Below are 17,472 nucleotides of genomic sequence, written 5' to 3' on the forward strand. Positions count from 1 at the left end.
GATGGACGGCTAGCTACGCCATGTTTGTTGAGGCACATGGAAGCGCTGTATTATCACAATACGGATTATCTTCTCTGGGACACGTGGGAAAAACTACTATCACACTATCTAAAATGCATAATTATGGTTCATTTTTGGCAATTTATAACCGCTAAATTCATATTCTCAATCCATATCCTAATCCTAACAATCCTAGAAAAAATGAATAGGAGGGAGGAAAATTATAAATCCCCAACAAAACAACACAACATTCCTATAATATTTCTATGTGAACCTACGGTGTATCTGTGGTCAATAGTGAGTTTATAGTGATCTTATTGTATTTTTTATCTTCTGTGGAGCAAGTATAACATTGCTATAGTTATTGTTATGCTGTGATATTTATACGATGCCTCTGAAATGTATTAAATGATTACTATAGTTCTTTTTCATAAGGGATTGCACCCATGCACTAATTCCCATAACATGTGATTCACACAGAAGGATGACACAGGAGCAGCCCAACAGGACTAGCTGACAACGTAATGTAAAAAGATGCAAGACACTGATAAGCGATTTAGTCACATAATGGTTCATAACATTTATTCAGTTTCACACAATGCCACAGCAAACAGAAATCAGCAGTGCAGAGCATATCAACTTGCTCTTTTGACAATAGCCAGTGTTGCCTTGGTTATACTGTTCGCACCCAGCTTCATCTACAGGGGGGTGTAAAGAGGAATACTTGGGATGACTTTATAAGGTTAGTCTATGTTTGCTGCTATTTGCTGGTCCCTAATTTGCATTTTGGTCAGTGCTTATCATGGTCCATATCACAGCTGATACCCATTGTCTAATACTGGAAACTATGTTTCAATGCCTTGGTATGTCGCAATGTATAGACCAATCAAATCAAACGCCAGATTGAAATGTTGTATATGTGTGTGAAAACTGGGTAGAATTGAACTGAAGTGCATGAGTACATCGTGTATAGCATGTGTGTCTGTGTGTATGTATGTGATGATACATAAATAACCTTGCTTTAACTTGGTAACTGAACAGCACATGATTGATCTGTACTCCGGCCCTCGGGGGGTGAGGTGCCTATTTCTTGGCCTTGCCCTGAGCAGCCACAGCCTCCATGGCCTTCTTCACCGTCTCCTCGTCTCCCAGGAACTGCATGGGCCCCACAGGCTTCAGGTTCTTGTCCAGCTCGTACATGATGGGGATGCCTGTGGGCAGGTTCAGCTCCATGATGGCCTCCTCTGACATACCTGCAATCAGAGTCATGCAGAGCTTATAACCCATTTGCATGCGTGTGTCTTTCTGCTGTCTGTCCATAGATAAGTTTAATAAGTTCACATTTTGGGGGGGGGGGACAAGTGTGTTTGTTCCTATTTTTCTCCAAATATACCTACTGCGGCTTTAAGATATCCATCCATATAGCCACCCATTCATTCTTGCATTATTCTGGAACCTCTTCCTTCCCTTCCCCTTACCCCTCCACCCTAGGGCTGGGCAATAATTCAATATTATTGTTTATTGTCTTTCAGTGCAATCATTTCATGATGACATGGTGATTTTGGGAGACTGTGATGTACAATTCTCCTGTCTAAATTGATGATAATGATAACAAGCAAATTTTAATTAAAAACTCAAAAAACAAAATGAGGTATGAAACATTTTCATATTAATATTAATATATAAATATTATTTATACCCTACCCTCAAGGTGCTTGACGATGCCCCGGAGACTGTTGCCATGGGCAGCAATCAGAACCCTCTTTCCCTCTTTGATCTGGGGGACAATCTCATCGTTCCAGAAGGGCAGTGCCCGGGCGATGGTGTCCTTAAGACTCTCACAGCTTGGCAGCTGGTCGTCCGTCAGGTCGGCATAGCGTCGGTCCTGCCGCAACACAGAAATGGGTAATGTAAATGAGATGTCTGTGTATGTAAGAGAGAGAAAGAGAGAGAGAGAACGAGACGATGGTTCAGTGTTTTCCTTGTTGTCTCACCTTGCTTATGTTGTTATAGAAGTCATGCTCCTCCTCCATGGGTGGGGGAGGAGTGTCAAAGGAACGCCTCCAGATCTTGACCTGGGCCTCTCCGTGTTTGGCTGCTGTCTCCGCCTTGTTTAGCCCGGTCAGGCCACCGTAGTGGCGCTCATTGAGGCGCCAGGTCCGGTGGACGGGCAGCCACATCTGGTCGATGCCGTCCAGAACGAGCCACAGGGTGCGGATGGCCCGCTTCAGGACAGAGGTGTAGCACACATCGAATTCATAGCCAGCATCTGGAGAGAGAGAAATGAAAAGCAAAACAAAGAAAGAAAGAAAGTAAATGTTAGATGTATACGTTCATGAGTGTGTGTGAGTGAGAGAGAGGGAGAGAGCATATGCAATGTGTGAAAATGGTTTATGAACAAGTAAGTGTAAGGTTATGTACGTGATTGCTTTCTTGGTGTTAAAGGTGAAAAAAATCCTTTTCGATGCAATTTCACTCCACTTGATGGGAAAACATCTCCACTGTATATTGCTCTTCTACCAGCACTCATACATTTACATTTGTTTAGTCAGTGGCAGAGCTAGTTAAAGAACATTGGAGTGTGGGCTCTGCAGACCCGTCCTGCACAGACTTGTCAGAGAGGAGCACCAATTGTGAGCAGTTTTCATTGGAGGGTGTGTCAGATTCATAAGGGCAACCTTCCCTGGAGGTTTATTTGTAGGTCAGAGAAAGCCAACAAGAGTGTGTGCATGCACAAAGGAATAATGTGGAGGACTGTTTCGAAAACTGCCCTGGCCCTTCCCTCTCCCCTCCACATAACCCTAAAAAATCCAGCAGCATGAATAGCACAATTTGACATTGCAAACAGCTGATGATAAGGAATGATAAGGAAGGTATCTTTATTTGGCAGCCTGACCTCCTGCTCCATTCTTTCCTGTATCTGAATGACACGTCTTTGTATTTATCATTACTAGGGATTTTGATAAATCCCTTAATAGATATTTTGACATAAACAACTTACAGTTGTTTGCCAACTACAGATAATTCATATGTTGGTTCTAATCTTTGAATTTCCCACAGGTTTTTTTCCCCTTTTCAATAAACAGTGTAGGCCTGTCAGTGATAAAAGATGGATGAGAAAGAAGGGATGTGGAAGGGAATGACATGGCGAAAGGCCAACTATTGTGTATATTGTATTCATTTACTTGTGTTTACTGTTATACAAAGCCACAATTTGTGCTACACATGATTCACCCCATTGTCTTCAATATCAAAGACTTGATGGTCAAACAGTGTTCCTCTAAACAGCTTTTATTATAAGATACATGATGTTGTTATGGCCAGAAGTAAAGGCCGCCTAGTTAAAAAAAAACATGCATTTTTGTAGTCCTAGTTTTAATAGAGGACATGGTTTGAGGAACTGCTATGGAGGAAGAGACACAGATATAGCAAAGGGAACATGGTAAAATATGTGATACAAAACCAAGGAACCAGCTAGAGAGGTGTGTGAGAACATGAGCTGTGGAGAAGGGAGGTTCAGGAATATTACTGGTAATAGTGCCAGCTGGGTTGAAGGCACTAAAACAAAAAACGCATGGTCACCCTATTTGTAACGCCAGTAAATCGTCAACAAGCTCAATACAAAAACGATATATTCTCGTGGAAATGCATGAATATTCAGTGTCTTATTAAAAAGAAGAGCACTCGCCCATTCTGAACATGATACTCTGTTATTTCCCTCCCTCCTCTCCCTGCCTGTCTTGTCGCAGTGGCCTGGCTACCTGTTTCCCCCAGCCGAGCCGGGTTGCATAAGCACGGCTTGCTGGCTTGCAGTGGCTTAATCCAAAGACCGAGAGAAAGGCTGATTAGGCCCCTGTGATATTATCTGATGGTGTATCTATGTATTAAAGCAGAGTTTGAGCCGTCGTCACCTTTCAGGGCCTGTCCGCCTCTCTTCGCCTCCTCCACCCCTGTATCACTCAGGTCCGCGTCGAACCATCCGCAGAATCGGTTCTCCTGGTTCCAGCAGCTCTCTCCATGGCGGATCAGAACCAGCTTGTACGCGGCCATCCTCACACCGATGCCCTCTGCGCTGTATTTCCGGGAAGTTACGGGGAAATGGCTTCTCTTCAAACGCGGTGGAAACGTCCACAGGTGTGTCCTGGCTTTGCTGTAGCCCCACAGACGGCTACAGAGAACCTGGCGCTGTATGGTTTTTTAGTGCTGAGTGGAGGGACTATAGCAGCGGGTTTATAGAGTTGGCTGGTCTGTCTGAATTTGACAGCTCACACGACCCGAGCTCTCTTCCTGCTGGCTTCCACCAATCAGAGTCCGAGCTGTGCGCGCCGGAGGAGGAGGAGGGAGGCAGGAGGATGCGCACAGCAGCACGTCCACATAACCAGCGCATCCTGCAGGCATGGCACTTCTGCTGCATCCTCCTGTGGAAAGACTATGAAAACTGCCGAAACAGAAAAACATCATGAGTGACCACCATAGCCAACGGAGAGAACAGTATAGCTCTGTTTGTGGCAAACACGAGCCACGTTATAGTGAGACGATGCAACATGTCACAGGTTAAATCCAGATCCTCATTAGCACAACAGCATTTTATTGCTTTTCTAATGTAAGCTGGCCAGTGGATATGTCAGACTGCACAAACTATAGCACATTTATGTAGGCTATTTATTATTTATTTGCTTACTGTCTGAAATGGCCCCAGTACAGCATCAGCAATCTGTCCTATTGCTCCTCATCATCCAAAGCAGAATATAACTACTAAGTGGTGATGTGTTAGTCATCGGTCGTGGGGACAAATCCCAAACCTACAATGTCACCACAACTCCAAAATGAGCTTCTCACCAATAAGATACTCAAAGCAAGAGTTATTTTGCAGTGTCCCAAGGATCTCTGTACTTTATATTTTATCAAAGGAGAATGACACTGAATTTCACCTTTGAAATATGCTCATTGTCCAGGAATGCACCAATAACACGTTCTTCCTGTTTTCTACCAGTAGCCTAATAATTCTGATAATCAAGGAATAATAAGGACCAATGCAGCCCATTACTTTTACTAAACAAAATAGATTAAGACCATTAGTTTAATACTTTATAATGAGTATAATAACATCTTACCATTCATTGATTAAACTGTCTAAAATTGAAGGAACAGCATAATGAAAATGCAATGTTTTGGGGCTGATTTTTGCTTTATAGTTTATGAGTCTATGTCATTTCATGGCCTGTTAGGCTTACAGAATTAATTTGTCAGTTTGAAAGGGGCTTGTAAAACTTTTCTCTCCTCCGTCCCTTAATAACACTATAATGTTAACAAAGGCTCTTTTATAAGGAGTTAACTGGGTTAATTTCTGTCTTCAAATTGTATGATTCTTTGTCACATGTCTCTCGTGGGCAGAATGACTCTGTCCAATCAGCGCGTGAGATGAGGTTGTTGACAGTAATATTTGAACGCTGATTGGCCAAAGACCAAAACGCTCAGACTAGTCCCGCCTCTTCCCGGAAGCTGACAGTCATCTGATTTTTTTTTTGTTTTTGAGAACCTTCCTTGTTAGCTAGCGACGGTACTAGCCAACAAAATACCCGTCCCACTTTCTTTCCCTCTTGCATTTCGTCTTCTTTTCTCTTCGCATTTTAACTCCGTGCCCCCCCCCCCCCAGGTTAGATCATGGACGAGACGAGTCCGCTTGTCTCTCCTCTCCGTGACTCCACTGATTTCAGCTACTGTCCCACAGAGCCCACCAGTCCCCGGGGCGCCTTTGGAGGCACGCCGGGATCTGTCGTCCGAATCCCGGCCGGCAGTCCGGGGCGCAGCCGGGAGAGACAGCCGCTGCTGGACCGGGACCGCGGCGGATCACCGCGGGAGCCGCACCGGAACGAGTTCCCGGAGGATCCCGAGTTCAGAGAAATCATCCGAAAGGCCGAGCGAGCCATAGAGGAAGGGATCTACCCGGAGAGGATCTACCAGGGATCCAGTGGAAGCTATTTTGTCAAAGATTCACAGGGGGTAAGAGCTGCTTCGTCTCCGTGAACCGACCGTTAAACTGTATGTTGTCATGTTGATGATCCTCTTGATTTGTCTTATGACTGAACTGTCAGTGAGATGTGAAGTGATGTTGCAGTGAAGTCCTTATGTTTACAAAAGTGTGCGGTTACTCGCTTCTAGGAAAGGCCTCCTTCATTTAACTAGCCCGTGATGACTTGGCAAATAGGCTGTAAGATATCAACACAACACGAACTTATTTTTCTCTGAATAGAATAACAAATATACCACTTCTAGTCTAATTACCGTTTACTTTGCTATCCAGTTGCTGTCTGTTTTATGTCTTTCACCCTTATAACCAATCTGACTGCGTCTATGCTGCCAGATGTTCATTTAAGATGTGTCATCCTTTCACTAGGGCAGGTGGTTTATCCAGGACCCTTTATGACTAGCAGTGATGATGTCAACAACACACACTCTCACACAGATAACCTGATGTCACCCCTTATTTCAGCTTGTTTTCTTTTAGTTAGGCCTAGTTTTAGTTGTCTTCCCAGATTGCATTTTGGGCTAAACACAAAGAAAGGCTTGCCAACGTTACTAATCAAGTTTGGAATTGCTGAACAGATGTGTTTGATTTGTTACAATAATTGTAATAACTTTTAAAAAAGTAATAACTTTATTGGTGCAGCCCTTTGCAAAGTTTACAAAGTGCACCAAGACAAACAAAATACACAGAAAACAAGGTTACATAAGAAGAGAAGGGGACATCTTGGAAAAAACAAACACATAGCTCTATCACAATAGGCTATTTCTTGACATTTAGCACTCACCACAATGTCTCCCGACTCTTTCTAATCATGTCAGATTAGTGACAGTAAACTTTGGTCTGCTGTACTGATGCAGGCCTATATAACTCTTGAGCAACTGACACACACTGTCTTTCCATTACGTCCACATCTACATGTTGGGTTGTATTCAGTCCCTGTTGAAAAAGGAAGTGTGTCAGTGGATTTTGTAAGTGCAAAACTCTGTGGCTGGATCCCAAACAATTTCACTTCTGATGTGAAATTGCGCACTAGTTCTTTCTCTGTGTTCAGTAAGTTGTGGTTTCAGCCTCCAACCCATTGACAATATAGCTGCGGTATTGAAAATGCCCCAGTTAAGTGTTACAGAAATGAATAGGCTGTGTGAGTGTGTGAGGCTTTTATCCCAGCGACCTGTTCCTCTCACCCCCCCTCTCCAGTTTCTTTAGTTGGAGTCACCAGTGTGCTTTAGTAGTCATGTGCTAGCTCTCTCCGAGGATATAATTCTCTTCTATGACCAAGTTTCAGGTTGTAAGCGGTCGGTGAGTGTGTGTGTGTGTGTGTGTGTGTGTGTCATACTAGCGTAACGCAACATGTGATGGAAGGCATTGTAGTGACGTAGCCTATAACCAATGTTTAAGACAGAAAATGTGTCTGAAATGTGTCCTAAGTGAGGTTAAGATCTAGATTTTGGTGCAGTGAATCAGTCGGTCTATTTGCAAAGAAAAATATTCTCCTAGGGTTTAAACAGTTAATTATCTCACACTCAACCAAACCTTGTTATCATTCATTTCTCACCTCTTCTTTAACTCTCCGTATCTTCACATTCTGAATCCCTCCATCTCTCTACTCCCTCTTTCCCCGTCTCTCCTTCCCTCTCTCCTCCTCTGCCTTTCGTTCTCCCGTTCCCCCACTCTGCCTCCCTCCCACAGAAGATCATCGGTGTGTTCAAACCTAAGAATGAGGAGCCCTACGGCCAGCTGAACCCCAAGTGGACCAAGTGGCTCCAGAAGCTGTGTTGTCCCTGCTGTTTTGGCCGTGACTGTCTGGTCCTTAACCAGGGTTACCTGTCGGAGGCCGGGGCCAGCCTGGTGGACCAGAAGCTAGAGCTCAACATCGTTCCCAGGACCAAGGTGGGGAGGAACAATGCACACAAACACACACGCACAGCTTCTTCTCTTCAGCTTTACTTGAGAAAGCAATGTGCCAGTCAGTAAATGTCTCCCTCCCCTAATCAATCTTCCCCCCTCTAGGTGGTGTACTTAGCTAGTGAAACATTCAACTACAGTGCCATAGACAGAGTTAAGTCCCGGGGAAAGAGGCTCGCTCTGGAGAAGGTGCCTAAAGTGGGACAGCGTTTCCATAGGATTGGACTGCCACCCAAGGTAATGTGATGAGTTGTAGTTATATGATTATACAGGAGAAAATCAGCCTCAGGAAGTGTAAAAGGGAGGATTTATCCAAGGATTGTTAAAGGAAAAATCCCCCCTCGGATACTCTTCCACTGTTGGATATCATTAATTGTGATGTTCAATGCGTTCCAGGAGTTTTTCTGTGAAGTGTTTTCGGTGTACCCACTTTCCCTCAACCTGCCTCGTCTACACTGATTTAAATGAGTGATTTCCTGCTTTTCCCAGAATGCCTTTGGACAAACCCCAGAGAACTGGTGTGAACTTGTTGCATTCAGCTGTGGGTTATACATATAGGTGGAGAGAGTTATAGTGATAGCATAGTAAGAGCAAGAGTTTTTCCAGTTGAGAAAAGGTGAGAGTGAGAGTGTCGCTTACTCAAAACACAACGGGCTTGTTCGGAACCGGATACTAACGTACTGCCTACTACATACTCAATATGTATGTACTGTATGTACTGCATACTGCCTACTAATTATGAAATTAAGTATGCAGACTGTTCACACTGTAGTATACAACCAAGTATCCCAGAATGCATTTCGCACTCGCCGGCAGCGATAGCGCGAATTTTAAAGCAGGACAAAAGCTGTTTTAATTTTGGCTCTACGACTGTTAATATGTCACTTTAGTAAGTTTTAATATTTTTTCAGGCGAGAAAGTAACCATGTAGATTCCCAATATGTGGTCAGTGTATCCAAATAACGCCTGTTTGTAAATCTGCTGCGACGTTTTCGAAGATTTGAAGGTAAACAAACCAGACCAGCGCGCCGCCGCTCCCGCCCCCTCGTCCCCCCGTTTGTTTTCCTACCTGTACCATAACGTCCTGTGCATCACGTTCACTCGCCATCAACATTTTAACATTTTACATTTTATTCATTTCATTTTACATTTTATCCAACCATGCCTCTTACCAGACGACAGAGGCAATCAGCTCGTCGTCTGCGGTTCATGATTCAACTGAACCTGATTTTGGGATTTCCCCCAGAAGTAAGTATTAGCACAATATCAGCTCACTAGCTCCCAGTATATTAATGTGATGTCTGAAGACACGCAATGCATTTTGGGGCGGTTGAGTATATCCAGTAAGCTCACGGCGCATACTCAGAAATTCTTGCTAATCTAGTATACATCCGGGCATTTCTCGCGTACACAAAATTCACATACTATGCAGTTGGAACGTACTACATACTTAATTTCACGTCACACTTAGTATGAATAGTACGTTAGTATGCGGTTAGTATCCGATTCCGAACACAACCAACATGTCCAGTGGCTGCATTGCATTCTGGTCTATTGAGGCAAATGTTGGTGGAGAAATTGGTCTCTCTGCCTCTACTACTGACTTTCTCCCTGTATGATTGCTGAACATCAGTGCAAAATATTGAGTCTAGAAAGAGGCCCTCGCTTCCACTGATGTTTTTAGTTGAAATTCTTTCTGCTTTCAACACATTGTACATCGCCAATAGCTGTTTAACGGTGTTAAAGTGTTTTATGGTGGATTTATCCTTTAAACTAGTTCAGCATATTCCGGACAATGTCAGTTGGCATTACACCGTAGAAAAGAAAAGAAAAATCCAGTATGCTGAAGATCTGTTTCACCTCCACCAGGTCGGTTCTTTCCAGCTCTTTGTCGATGGATACAAGGATGCAGATTTCTGGCTGCGGAGGTTTGAAGCGGAGCCGCTGCCTGAGAATACCAACCGGCAGCTCCAGCTGCAGTTTGAGCGGCTGGTCGTCCTTGATTACATCATCAGGAACACAGGCATGTCGTTACTCTGTGATGCACTGATCATCATTTTGGGCAACTCATTTCTTAAAATGTGTTTAGTCAGTAAGAAGTTGTTGTAAACTTGATGCAACAGTCTTAAAGTGCCACGTCAATTTTTGCCTGGCAACATTGCTGAAAAACGTTGCTGTGTTTATCACAGGCCATAAACTCATAACTGGGTTCAGCAGTGGGATCTATTTGAATTTGAATTTATTTTTTCTTCTTCCAGACAGAGGAAATGATAACTGGCTGTTAAAGTATGACTGTCCCATGGACCCTGTTGGGAATAGGGTGAGGACACACGCACACGCACACACACACACCCACACACACACACACACACACACACACAGTCAGAATCTCAACATGCATTTAAAAATACTGATCCTATCTCTCTCTCTCTCTCTCTCTCTCTCTCTCTCTCTCTCTCTCTCTCTCTCCCTCTCTCTCTTTCTCTCACTCTCTCTCTCTCTTTCTCTCTTTCTGTGTTTATATTATATATCCTTTTATCAATATCTAAAACATCCTGTCCATACTTACACCCCCTGCTCTTTTTGTGAAGGACACAGACTGGGTGGTGGTGAAGGATCCTATCATCAAGCTGGCAGCCATAGACAACGGCCTTGCCTTCCCCCTCAAACATCCTGACTCCTGGAGAGCCTGTAAGCACCTTCTGTACACTGACTTCCTTTTAACCAATCACTGCTTGGCCTTGAGGATATAAACCTGTCATGAGTGGGTCTGCTGAAAGCTGCTATAGCACATCACTGTTATTCCTGTCATTTATTTTATATCTGCTTTATTTTTATTCTTCCTTTTCTTCCCATATCTCCCCCTACATACATTACACTGAAACTTGCATTCAGCCTATTGTCCTGCACTGTGCCTTACCTGCGTCTATCTGTCCAATTCAATGCTAGAAACTCCAACTTCATGTCAGTCGGTATGCCAAGCATGCCTCTGATATAAAGTCCACTGTCATACCTGCTGGGTTAGTGCTATGTCCACAGACTGCCATTATATTTATAGCTTGGTCAACTTCTACACAAGAAACTCCATTCAAATTGCAATCTGTATGCTAAGCTGGTGAAAGATACCAAAGCCCATGGGACTGCTCTTGTTGAGTTACAAGGTGTTCAGGGTTTTTCTGGCTCGGAGAAGGGCTTTGGTGCTACTTGTGCGGACCAGTGAACACAGTCAATGGATCCTCTATGCCATGAACGCAGACCCTTGTTATTTGGGGCCTCCAATTGGCCCCAAATAACTTTAAATGCTGAAGTGGTTTGAAAATGTTTAGACTGTTATAGAAATATAATTAACAGGTGGTTGACAAAATATACAAAAAAAAAAAAAATTCAATCAAAGGCATAAATCAATATCTTAATAATTTTGATTGAATGCAATTGTGAGCTTTTGTTGATTAGTAGTATGATTATGCTACTAAGTGAATTTAAAGTGGTTTTAAATTCAAAGGGGTTTTTCTTCTATTCTGGTTGTTTTATAACAACCAGTATGGAACTTGGACAGTAAAGCAGAATTGAACCAGGCAGGAACCAAAACATTAAAGTAAAATATAAACATTCTATTTTCCATTAGGCAATATAAAATCAAGGTAGGTCTTCATATCTTTAAGCTTTTCATGAAATTAAGAAATGGAAAAATACCAAGTCTGGATAAATATTTGGTTGTTCACATTTAGTGTTGGAACACTGCATACAGACTGCAGCCCAATAAGTCAGACCTGAGCTTACCCACTGGTAGAGGCCGTTGGCTCACCAGACTTTCTCTTTCTAAGAAATTTCTAAAAACCTACACACACACACACACACACACACACACACACACACACACACACACACTCTGTGCAGGAATTTAGCGAACAGACTTTGATATACTCTAGTTGCTATTTCCTGAAACCTTACACCCAAAGAATTTACAATATTTTTTATATGCTATATGAAATAGTTAATCTACCTGAGTAAAAGAGTCAAAGTAAGGATATTACAAGGCAAAATACTAGCATGCCTATACTTGTTCAATTAAAAGAAGTTATCCCTCATTGTATTAATAACATTTCTACTCTTAACACTAGAATGTACTGATTAATGTCACATGCATTTTAGCATGTAATTACCTTGCACTTTCACTTTGACCGGTTGAAGTATATGATTGATAAGCCATTTTTCCTTTGGCCAATCACCAGACCCGTTCTACTGGGCGTGGCTTTCCCAGGCCAAGGTTCCGTTCTCCCAGGAAATCAGAGAGCTTGTCCTGCCCAAGCTCTCTGACCCAAACTTCATCAAAGACCTTGAGGAGGATCTCTACGAACTGTTCAAGGTATGGAGTGAGTCGGCTTAATGAGGGAGAATGGAGAGGAATGATGTAAGTGAAGAGAATGTGAAAAGACTGTAGAAATGGAAACAAGGGAAAAATGCAAGATGGAGAGAGGGATCAGATGGATGGATTGTCAAAGGAGGAATGATTGAGGCATGGAAGTGGAGTGTTAAGGTTTAAGAAAAAGCATTATTTCTCTCAATGCTGTGTTTGTAATCTCTATACTTAACCCTTTCTGTGCATATTATGTTATGTGTTACAGAAAGACCCGGGTTTTGACAGAGGACAGTTTCACAAACAAGTAGCCGTAATGAGGGGGCAGGTGAGTCTTCTGTATTCAAAACACATCTTCCAAACCACCTAAAGCTAATATTGTAAGTACATTTAGATGATATACAAACAGACGAGTCATACACCAGAAAGCAATGGTTTGTCTGGGGAAAAACAGCCACTACCACTTATTTTTGGCACATAACAAAATGTAATCTATTCTACTCTTGAACTATATTTCTAGTGACTGGGCAAAATATTACTGGCCAATTCACACACCTTGTAGACTACACACAAAGTCCACTCATGAAGAAAAATGCGTCTTGCTCATTGAACTACCGTCTTCCTCAGATCAATGTCTTTGCTTATGAATCTACCATAACCATTCTGATCGCAGCCTCTCCTCCTCCCTTTCAACCCTCAGATCCTGAACCTGTGCCAGGCGCTGAAGGATGGTAAAACGCCCCTCCAGCTGGTCCAGATGCCCCCGGTGATCGTGGAAACGGCCCGGGCCCCTCAGAGAGCCAACAGCGAGTCCTACACACAGAGCTTCCAGAGCAGAAGACCCTTTTTCACCTGGTGGTAGAGGAGGAGGAGGAGGAACAGCAGGAAGACAGAGTGTGGAAAAGGAGTGAATGTGTCCGTGTGTGGCTGGAAGAGAGGACGGTGTCTTGAGTGTGCAGGTTTTAGCGTGGGTGACCAAATGGAAATAATCATCACCCTCCCCTCCTCTCCTTCTTCTGGACACCGAGAGCGAGCGAGGGGCGGAAAGATGAGGCCAAAAGGAGAGGAATTTCACGATGGATACCTCTCCCTGTTTGCCTCTGTGCCTTGTGTGGATGTCGATGAAGACTAATGACTAAATGGAATAGATGAAGATTTATGTACCTTCCTGCGAGAAAGAGCCTTGACAGATTTCAGCGAAATGTCAGACATTTCTTTTGAACTCTTGGGTGCGCATATATACACACACACACACACACACACCAGTCGAAAGCCTCTCGCACTTCTGTTTGGGTGGGAGGTGTTGCATTCCATGTTTTTCTTTTCCTTCATACCCTTCTGCCTTTTAATATGCACCTGCGTACTCCTTCCCACACAGAGGTAAAAGCATTGGGTTGGTGAAAGCATCGGTGACACAAGTTGATATCAGCGTTTTATTTTTTTTATTCAAAGAAGAGAAGTGTACATTTTGGCTGATTCTTGAAGAATTAGGAACTGGGCACTCAGTGGTATGTCTGTCTTTACACAGAGAACTTAAGCCATGTGCATTGGCCTCACAGTTATTTGGGTACTTTTGGAAGAGGAAACATACTTTTTGCTGAGAAAAGTATGAATGGGTAGTCTAATTTTCCTTCTTCATTCGACTACTTAAATTGTTGTCGGAGAAGACACATAATTCCAGAAGTTGCTATTTTCTCAGTGGCTGGGAAGCTTCTGCTAAGACTGAGCATGGGTGAAATGATCCCATCTGCAAAGAGACAGAGGGGGGTTGGTGGTTCTCAGTCCTCAGGCCTCTCCTGTTTGTCCCGGAACAGTCCATATGTTGATTTCTGTTAATTTTCTGGCTCGTGGGGTGAACCTAAAAACGACAACAAAGTAGCTTCCTGCTGTACCGAACTGACATGAAATGTATTGTGACAATGCACTGTATAATTTGTATGTAATATTTAATGACAGATTATAATTAAAATGTATTCCATTAATACCACTGATCTTGCGTCTTTTCCTAAAAATGTGAATGAGTAGACTACACATTCAGACACAATCACACTATACAAATATGAAGAGAAAAGTTACGTCTGACTTCCAGCACTGTATCCTGTTACACCTGTTGGATATGTTTCAAGTCTTTTAGTGATAAAACACTGTTGGTCTATCAAATCATGTTCTCAAATGGAAAGTGATTCATGGTGTTTTACTCATATATAACTCATCACTTTTCATTTAATTTCCTTAAGAGATGTTATTTCAGCGTTATACTCCAGTCAAGGAAAAATTATAGTAAATTATGATAAATAACACTATAGAATTACAGTGCTAGTGTTCCTGAAACATTAAGAAATGCAGCATTATCATAGCTTGCAACAGTCATCATGATAATGCATCATGAGCTCTCTGGCAATCCCCACACCAACTATACAGATAATAAATCAGTTAATTAATGCGCTGTGCCCATTGTGTACATCAATCAACCTATTTTTGTTGCAAATGCAGCGGGTTTAATTTTGTTGAGTATGACCTATAGCTTCTCCCACATGGGAACAGATAGGATATACACATTCAGTTTTCCTGTAATAGTTGCTAGAGTAATCCTTGAGCAGGTTTACCAACGTTCAGTGGTGAGAATTTCACTGTGTTGGGGTCAGTGCATGTCTTTAATACAAGAAGGTGCTAAATACATCACAGGACACTTGCAGATTTGCACTGTTACAAACAGTTGGATTTTGAATAATTTGTCTCCTCATGCAGAATTAATTCTGTATTTGATGACTTCAGTTTTATTCCATCTTCCACCAATGTATCTTCTTCCAAAGTCCAGTCAGTTTTTAGTGGAGGACCCGGTGAAGGTAGCGTTCTGAATCCCTGACCCCCTCCTGCCTTGCCACACCCAGCCTCCATGAGGAGTTTTTGGAGGGTTTTTGATTCTCTGGGGTTCCTTCCTCAGCAGCCAGAAGAAACTCTCCTGAACTGGGCTCCAGGTCGGCCTCCTCATCCTCAACACTGTAGCCAGATAATGGCTCCTCAATCCTGAAACATACAGACGTTTACACATTAGACCATGAGCAGAAAAGACTTGAGGGTGTGTGTGATTGATTGGACCAAATAGTCATAATCATAATAAGCTTTCTTTCCAACATTGCTATTGTGTACAAACGGTATGAATTAGCTTAGTATTGCATCTGACTGTATGTGACAGTATGTGACCGAATAAACATCACACAAACACGCAATACAAAGTGTAATCCCAAGCTTATTTGTGTAGAGATCAGGAAGAGGTCACAAGTGCCTCTTTGTCTGCTCCTCTATCTTCTAAGGCCCATTATATTAGATTAGCACATAAACGTAATAATTCATAGAAAGGGATGCTACTACTCAAAGGCTGCACAATTAACTGAAAAAACCCCCCACTTTTCCTCTGGGGGAAAGGTTTTCAGTCAGCTGTTAAATAAGTTATTGTGGTGCTGTGCAGCATGCCTGCAAATGGCCTCCAAATCAAGCTGCACTTCAAAGAAAATCCTGTTTTATATTCAAATAGAGCAGATGTTGTTAGACAAAAATCATTGCAATATGCCGTTTTGTTTAAATCGCACAGCCCTGTAATATCACATCACCATTTTGTGCCATTTGTGTCTCCATTAGTCACTGCTTCATAAGAGAACACTCGTCCCACAAATCTAATTTTGCCTCAGAGAGGAATGTGGAAAGCAAAGCAAGACAAAGTAAGTGTGTGTGTGTGTGTGTGTGTGTGTGTGTTAAGGGCATGAGGACAGAGAAAAGAGGAGAGGGTCTTGTGAGGTCATGCTGGGTTTGTTACCCAGAAGGCACATGATAGTTTGTAAGACTGTATTACAATTTTGCAGAGAGAGTCTCGAGCCAGGCAGACTTAGACCTTTAGCAGTTCAACTGAATATCAAGAACAAGAGATGATAGTATTTTTGATAATTCAACATATAACATTGATGTAAATCCTAATTCTTCCTCTTTCTGTCCCTACACTGATTGAGGGAGCAAGAGAATGTATCACTCCTTTTCCCTTCCACTTCCACTCTTCACACCCTCTCTTTCCTCTTCATGACCTCCTTCCACTTGAGACTGTTTCTTACCTGAGGTATCCGGAGGCTCTGAACCACTTGTGCTCTCTGTGTCCCTCCGCCCTGATCCCTGCTTTATTCCTCGCTCGCACTCGGAGCCCCACCAAGGCCTGGGCCAGTCCCGCCGCCTCCTCTACCTCCTCCCTTTCCTCTTCCCTCTCCTCCTCCGCTCCTTCAATCTCGCCGTCCATCCCTTGCCACACCAGCTTCGCCCGATGCTCGGCGTCCCCCTCCCCCGCCGCTCTGAACAGCCTGTGCAGCTGGTGCAGGTTCACCCCTGTGAAGATGTTGGAACAGCCCGACTTCCTGCTGCGTCGATCTGAGAGCTTCCACAGCATGGACAGACCATCCTCAGCTGAGGAGGGTGCTGGGGCTTCTGCCATGTTGGAAGGCTGGAGGTGGGGTGGGTGGGTGGGGTCTTCCAGAAGTGGGTGAGAAGACGGAGGACAGGATAGGATGAAGGACAATACTCAGGGAAAGGAATGAGGGTGGGCAGAAAGGAAAGGACGACTGAAGAGAGGCCAAACTAAAGATACACCTGTAAAGAGATCACAACAAAAAGCAAACATAAGCTTTCAGACAGGACACACATTTCCACTGCTGCAGCCAAATAACCTAATTACTTTAGTTACCTTACTGCCAGACAAAGTCTTATCTAGGTATTCTTGGATCTTATCTGCATAGGCAGACAACACACACACACACACACACACACACATACATAGACACAAACATATTTCTGGTGTCATGTGAAAACGTGTAACTCCAATCTTGGTGATTTTCATGTTTTAACTTCAGTTGAAGGATTACATGCTCCTCTATGAAACCCTTTCAAAAACCCTTTAAAAACCCCTTGATAAACTAAAAAATGCATGATGGTCAAGACAGTGTTTTGTTTTTAGTTCCTGAAAAGTTCACATTTTGGAGATACAAGGTTTTCATTGGACAGTGACAATATCTAGGGAAAAGGCGATGAAGGAGAAACCACATTAATTTTGTTTACAACCCATTTTGCCTTCTTTGACATAGGCTATGCCTAATTTGACAGTGCATGGCCTACATAAGTGACGGGTGTAGAAAATAAACAACTG

General features: G+C 43.0%; 3 protein-coding genes across 4 annotated transcripts; 1 reads left to right on the plus strand and 2 right to left on the minus strand.

Moving 5' to 3' along the window:
* Positions 1-548: 548 nt before the first annotated feature.
* Positions 549-4,237, minus strand: pgam1b (phosphoglycerate mutase 1b). Its single transcript, XM_071531188.1, has 4 exons — positions 3,912-4,237; positions 1,995-2,269; positions 1,705-1,885; positions 549-1,253 (listed from the first exon to the last, which is right to left on the minus strand). The coding sequence occupies exons 1-4, from the start codon at positions 4,048-4,050 to the stop codon at positions 1,084-1,086; spliced, it is 765 nt and encodes a 254-aa protein (XP_071387289.1). The 5' UTR covers positions 4,051-4,237; the 3' UTR covers positions 549-1,083.
* A 1,425-nt stretch (positions 4,238-5,662) lies between these two features.
* Positions 5,663-14,242, plus strand: pi4k2a (phosphatidylinositol 4-kinase type 2 alpha). Of its 2 annotated transcripts, none has more exons than XM_071531241.1 (9): positions 5,663-6,003; positions 7,718-7,918; positions 8,039-8,170; positions 9,803-9,960; positions 10,196-10,253; positions 10,525-10,624; positions 12,166-12,299; positions 12,559-12,618; positions 12,991-14,242. In XM_071531241.1, the coding sequence occupies exons 1-9, from the start codon at positions 5,665-5,667 to the stop codon at positions 13,150-13,152; spliced, it is 1,344 nt and encodes a 447-aa protein (XP_071387342.1). In that variant the 5' UTR covers positions 5,663-5,664; the 3' UTR covers positions 13,153-14,242. The 2 variants fall into 2 exon arrangements, with proteins under 2 accessions (XP_071387342.1, XP_071387350.1); XM_071531249.1 differs by having other exon boundaries at positions 9,803-9,956; positions 10,192-10,253.
* Positions 14,243-15,115: 873 nt separating this feature from the next.
* On the minus strand, positions 15,116-16,764 carry avpi1 (arginine vasopressin induced 1). The gene is made up of 2 exons (XM_071531040.1): positions 16,394-16,764; positions 15,116-15,317 (listed from the first exon to the last, which is right to left on the minus strand). Exons 1-2 carry the CDS (start codon positions 16,762-16,764, stop codon positions 15,116-15,118), a joined length of 573 nt encoding a protein of 190 aa, XP_071387141.1.
* Between the last annotated feature and the right edge of the window lie 708 nt (positions 16,765-17,472).

This window comes from Centroberyx affinis, unplaced genomic scaffold (genome assembly GCF_046629955.1).
Source record: "Centroberyx affinis isolate AG114_WGS23_722 - 3 ecotype Tasmania unplaced genomic scaffold, CSIRO-AGI_Caff_v1 ptg000141l_1, whole genome shotgun sequence".
Classification (NCBI taxonomy): Eukaryota; Metazoa; Chordata; class Actinopteri; order Beryciformes; family Berycidae; genus Centroberyx; species Centroberyx affinis.

Bases quoted from the DNA above. Each gene is read 5' to 3' on its own strand.
- avpi1 (XM_071531040.1), bottom strand. From the start codon at position 16,764: ATGGCAGAAGCCCCAGCACCCTCCTCAGCTGAGGATGGTCTGTCCATG. The intron at 15,318-16,393 runs GTAAGAAACAGT...TGTATGTTTCAG, and splicing joins AGAGCCTCCGGATACCTCAG to GATTGAGGAGCCATTATCTG.
- pi4k2a (XM_071531241.1), top strand. From the start codon at position 5,665: ATGGACGAGACGAGTCCGCTTGTCTCTCCTCTCCGTGACTCCACTGAT. The intron at 6,004-7,717 runs GTAAGAGCTGCT...TCCCTCCCACAG, and splicing joins TTGTCAAAGATTCACAGGGG to AAGATCATCGGTGTGTTCAA. The intron at 12,300-12,558 runs GTATGGAGTGAG...TATGTGTTACAG, and splicing joins ATCTCTACGAACTGTTCAAG to AAAGACCCGGGTTTTGACAG.
- pgam1b (XM_071531188.1), bottom strand. From the start codon at position 4,050: ATGGCCGCGTACAAGCTGGTTCTGATCCGCCATGGAGAGAGCTGCTGG. The intron at 1,886-1,994 runs GTGAGACAACAA...GTGTTGCGGCAG, and splicing joins TCTATAACAACATAAGCAAG to GACCGACGCTATGCCGACCT. The intron at 1,254-1,704 runs GTAGGGTATAAA...CTCTGATTGCAG, and splicing joins CATCGTCAAGCACCTTGAGG to GTATGTCAGAGGAGGCCATC.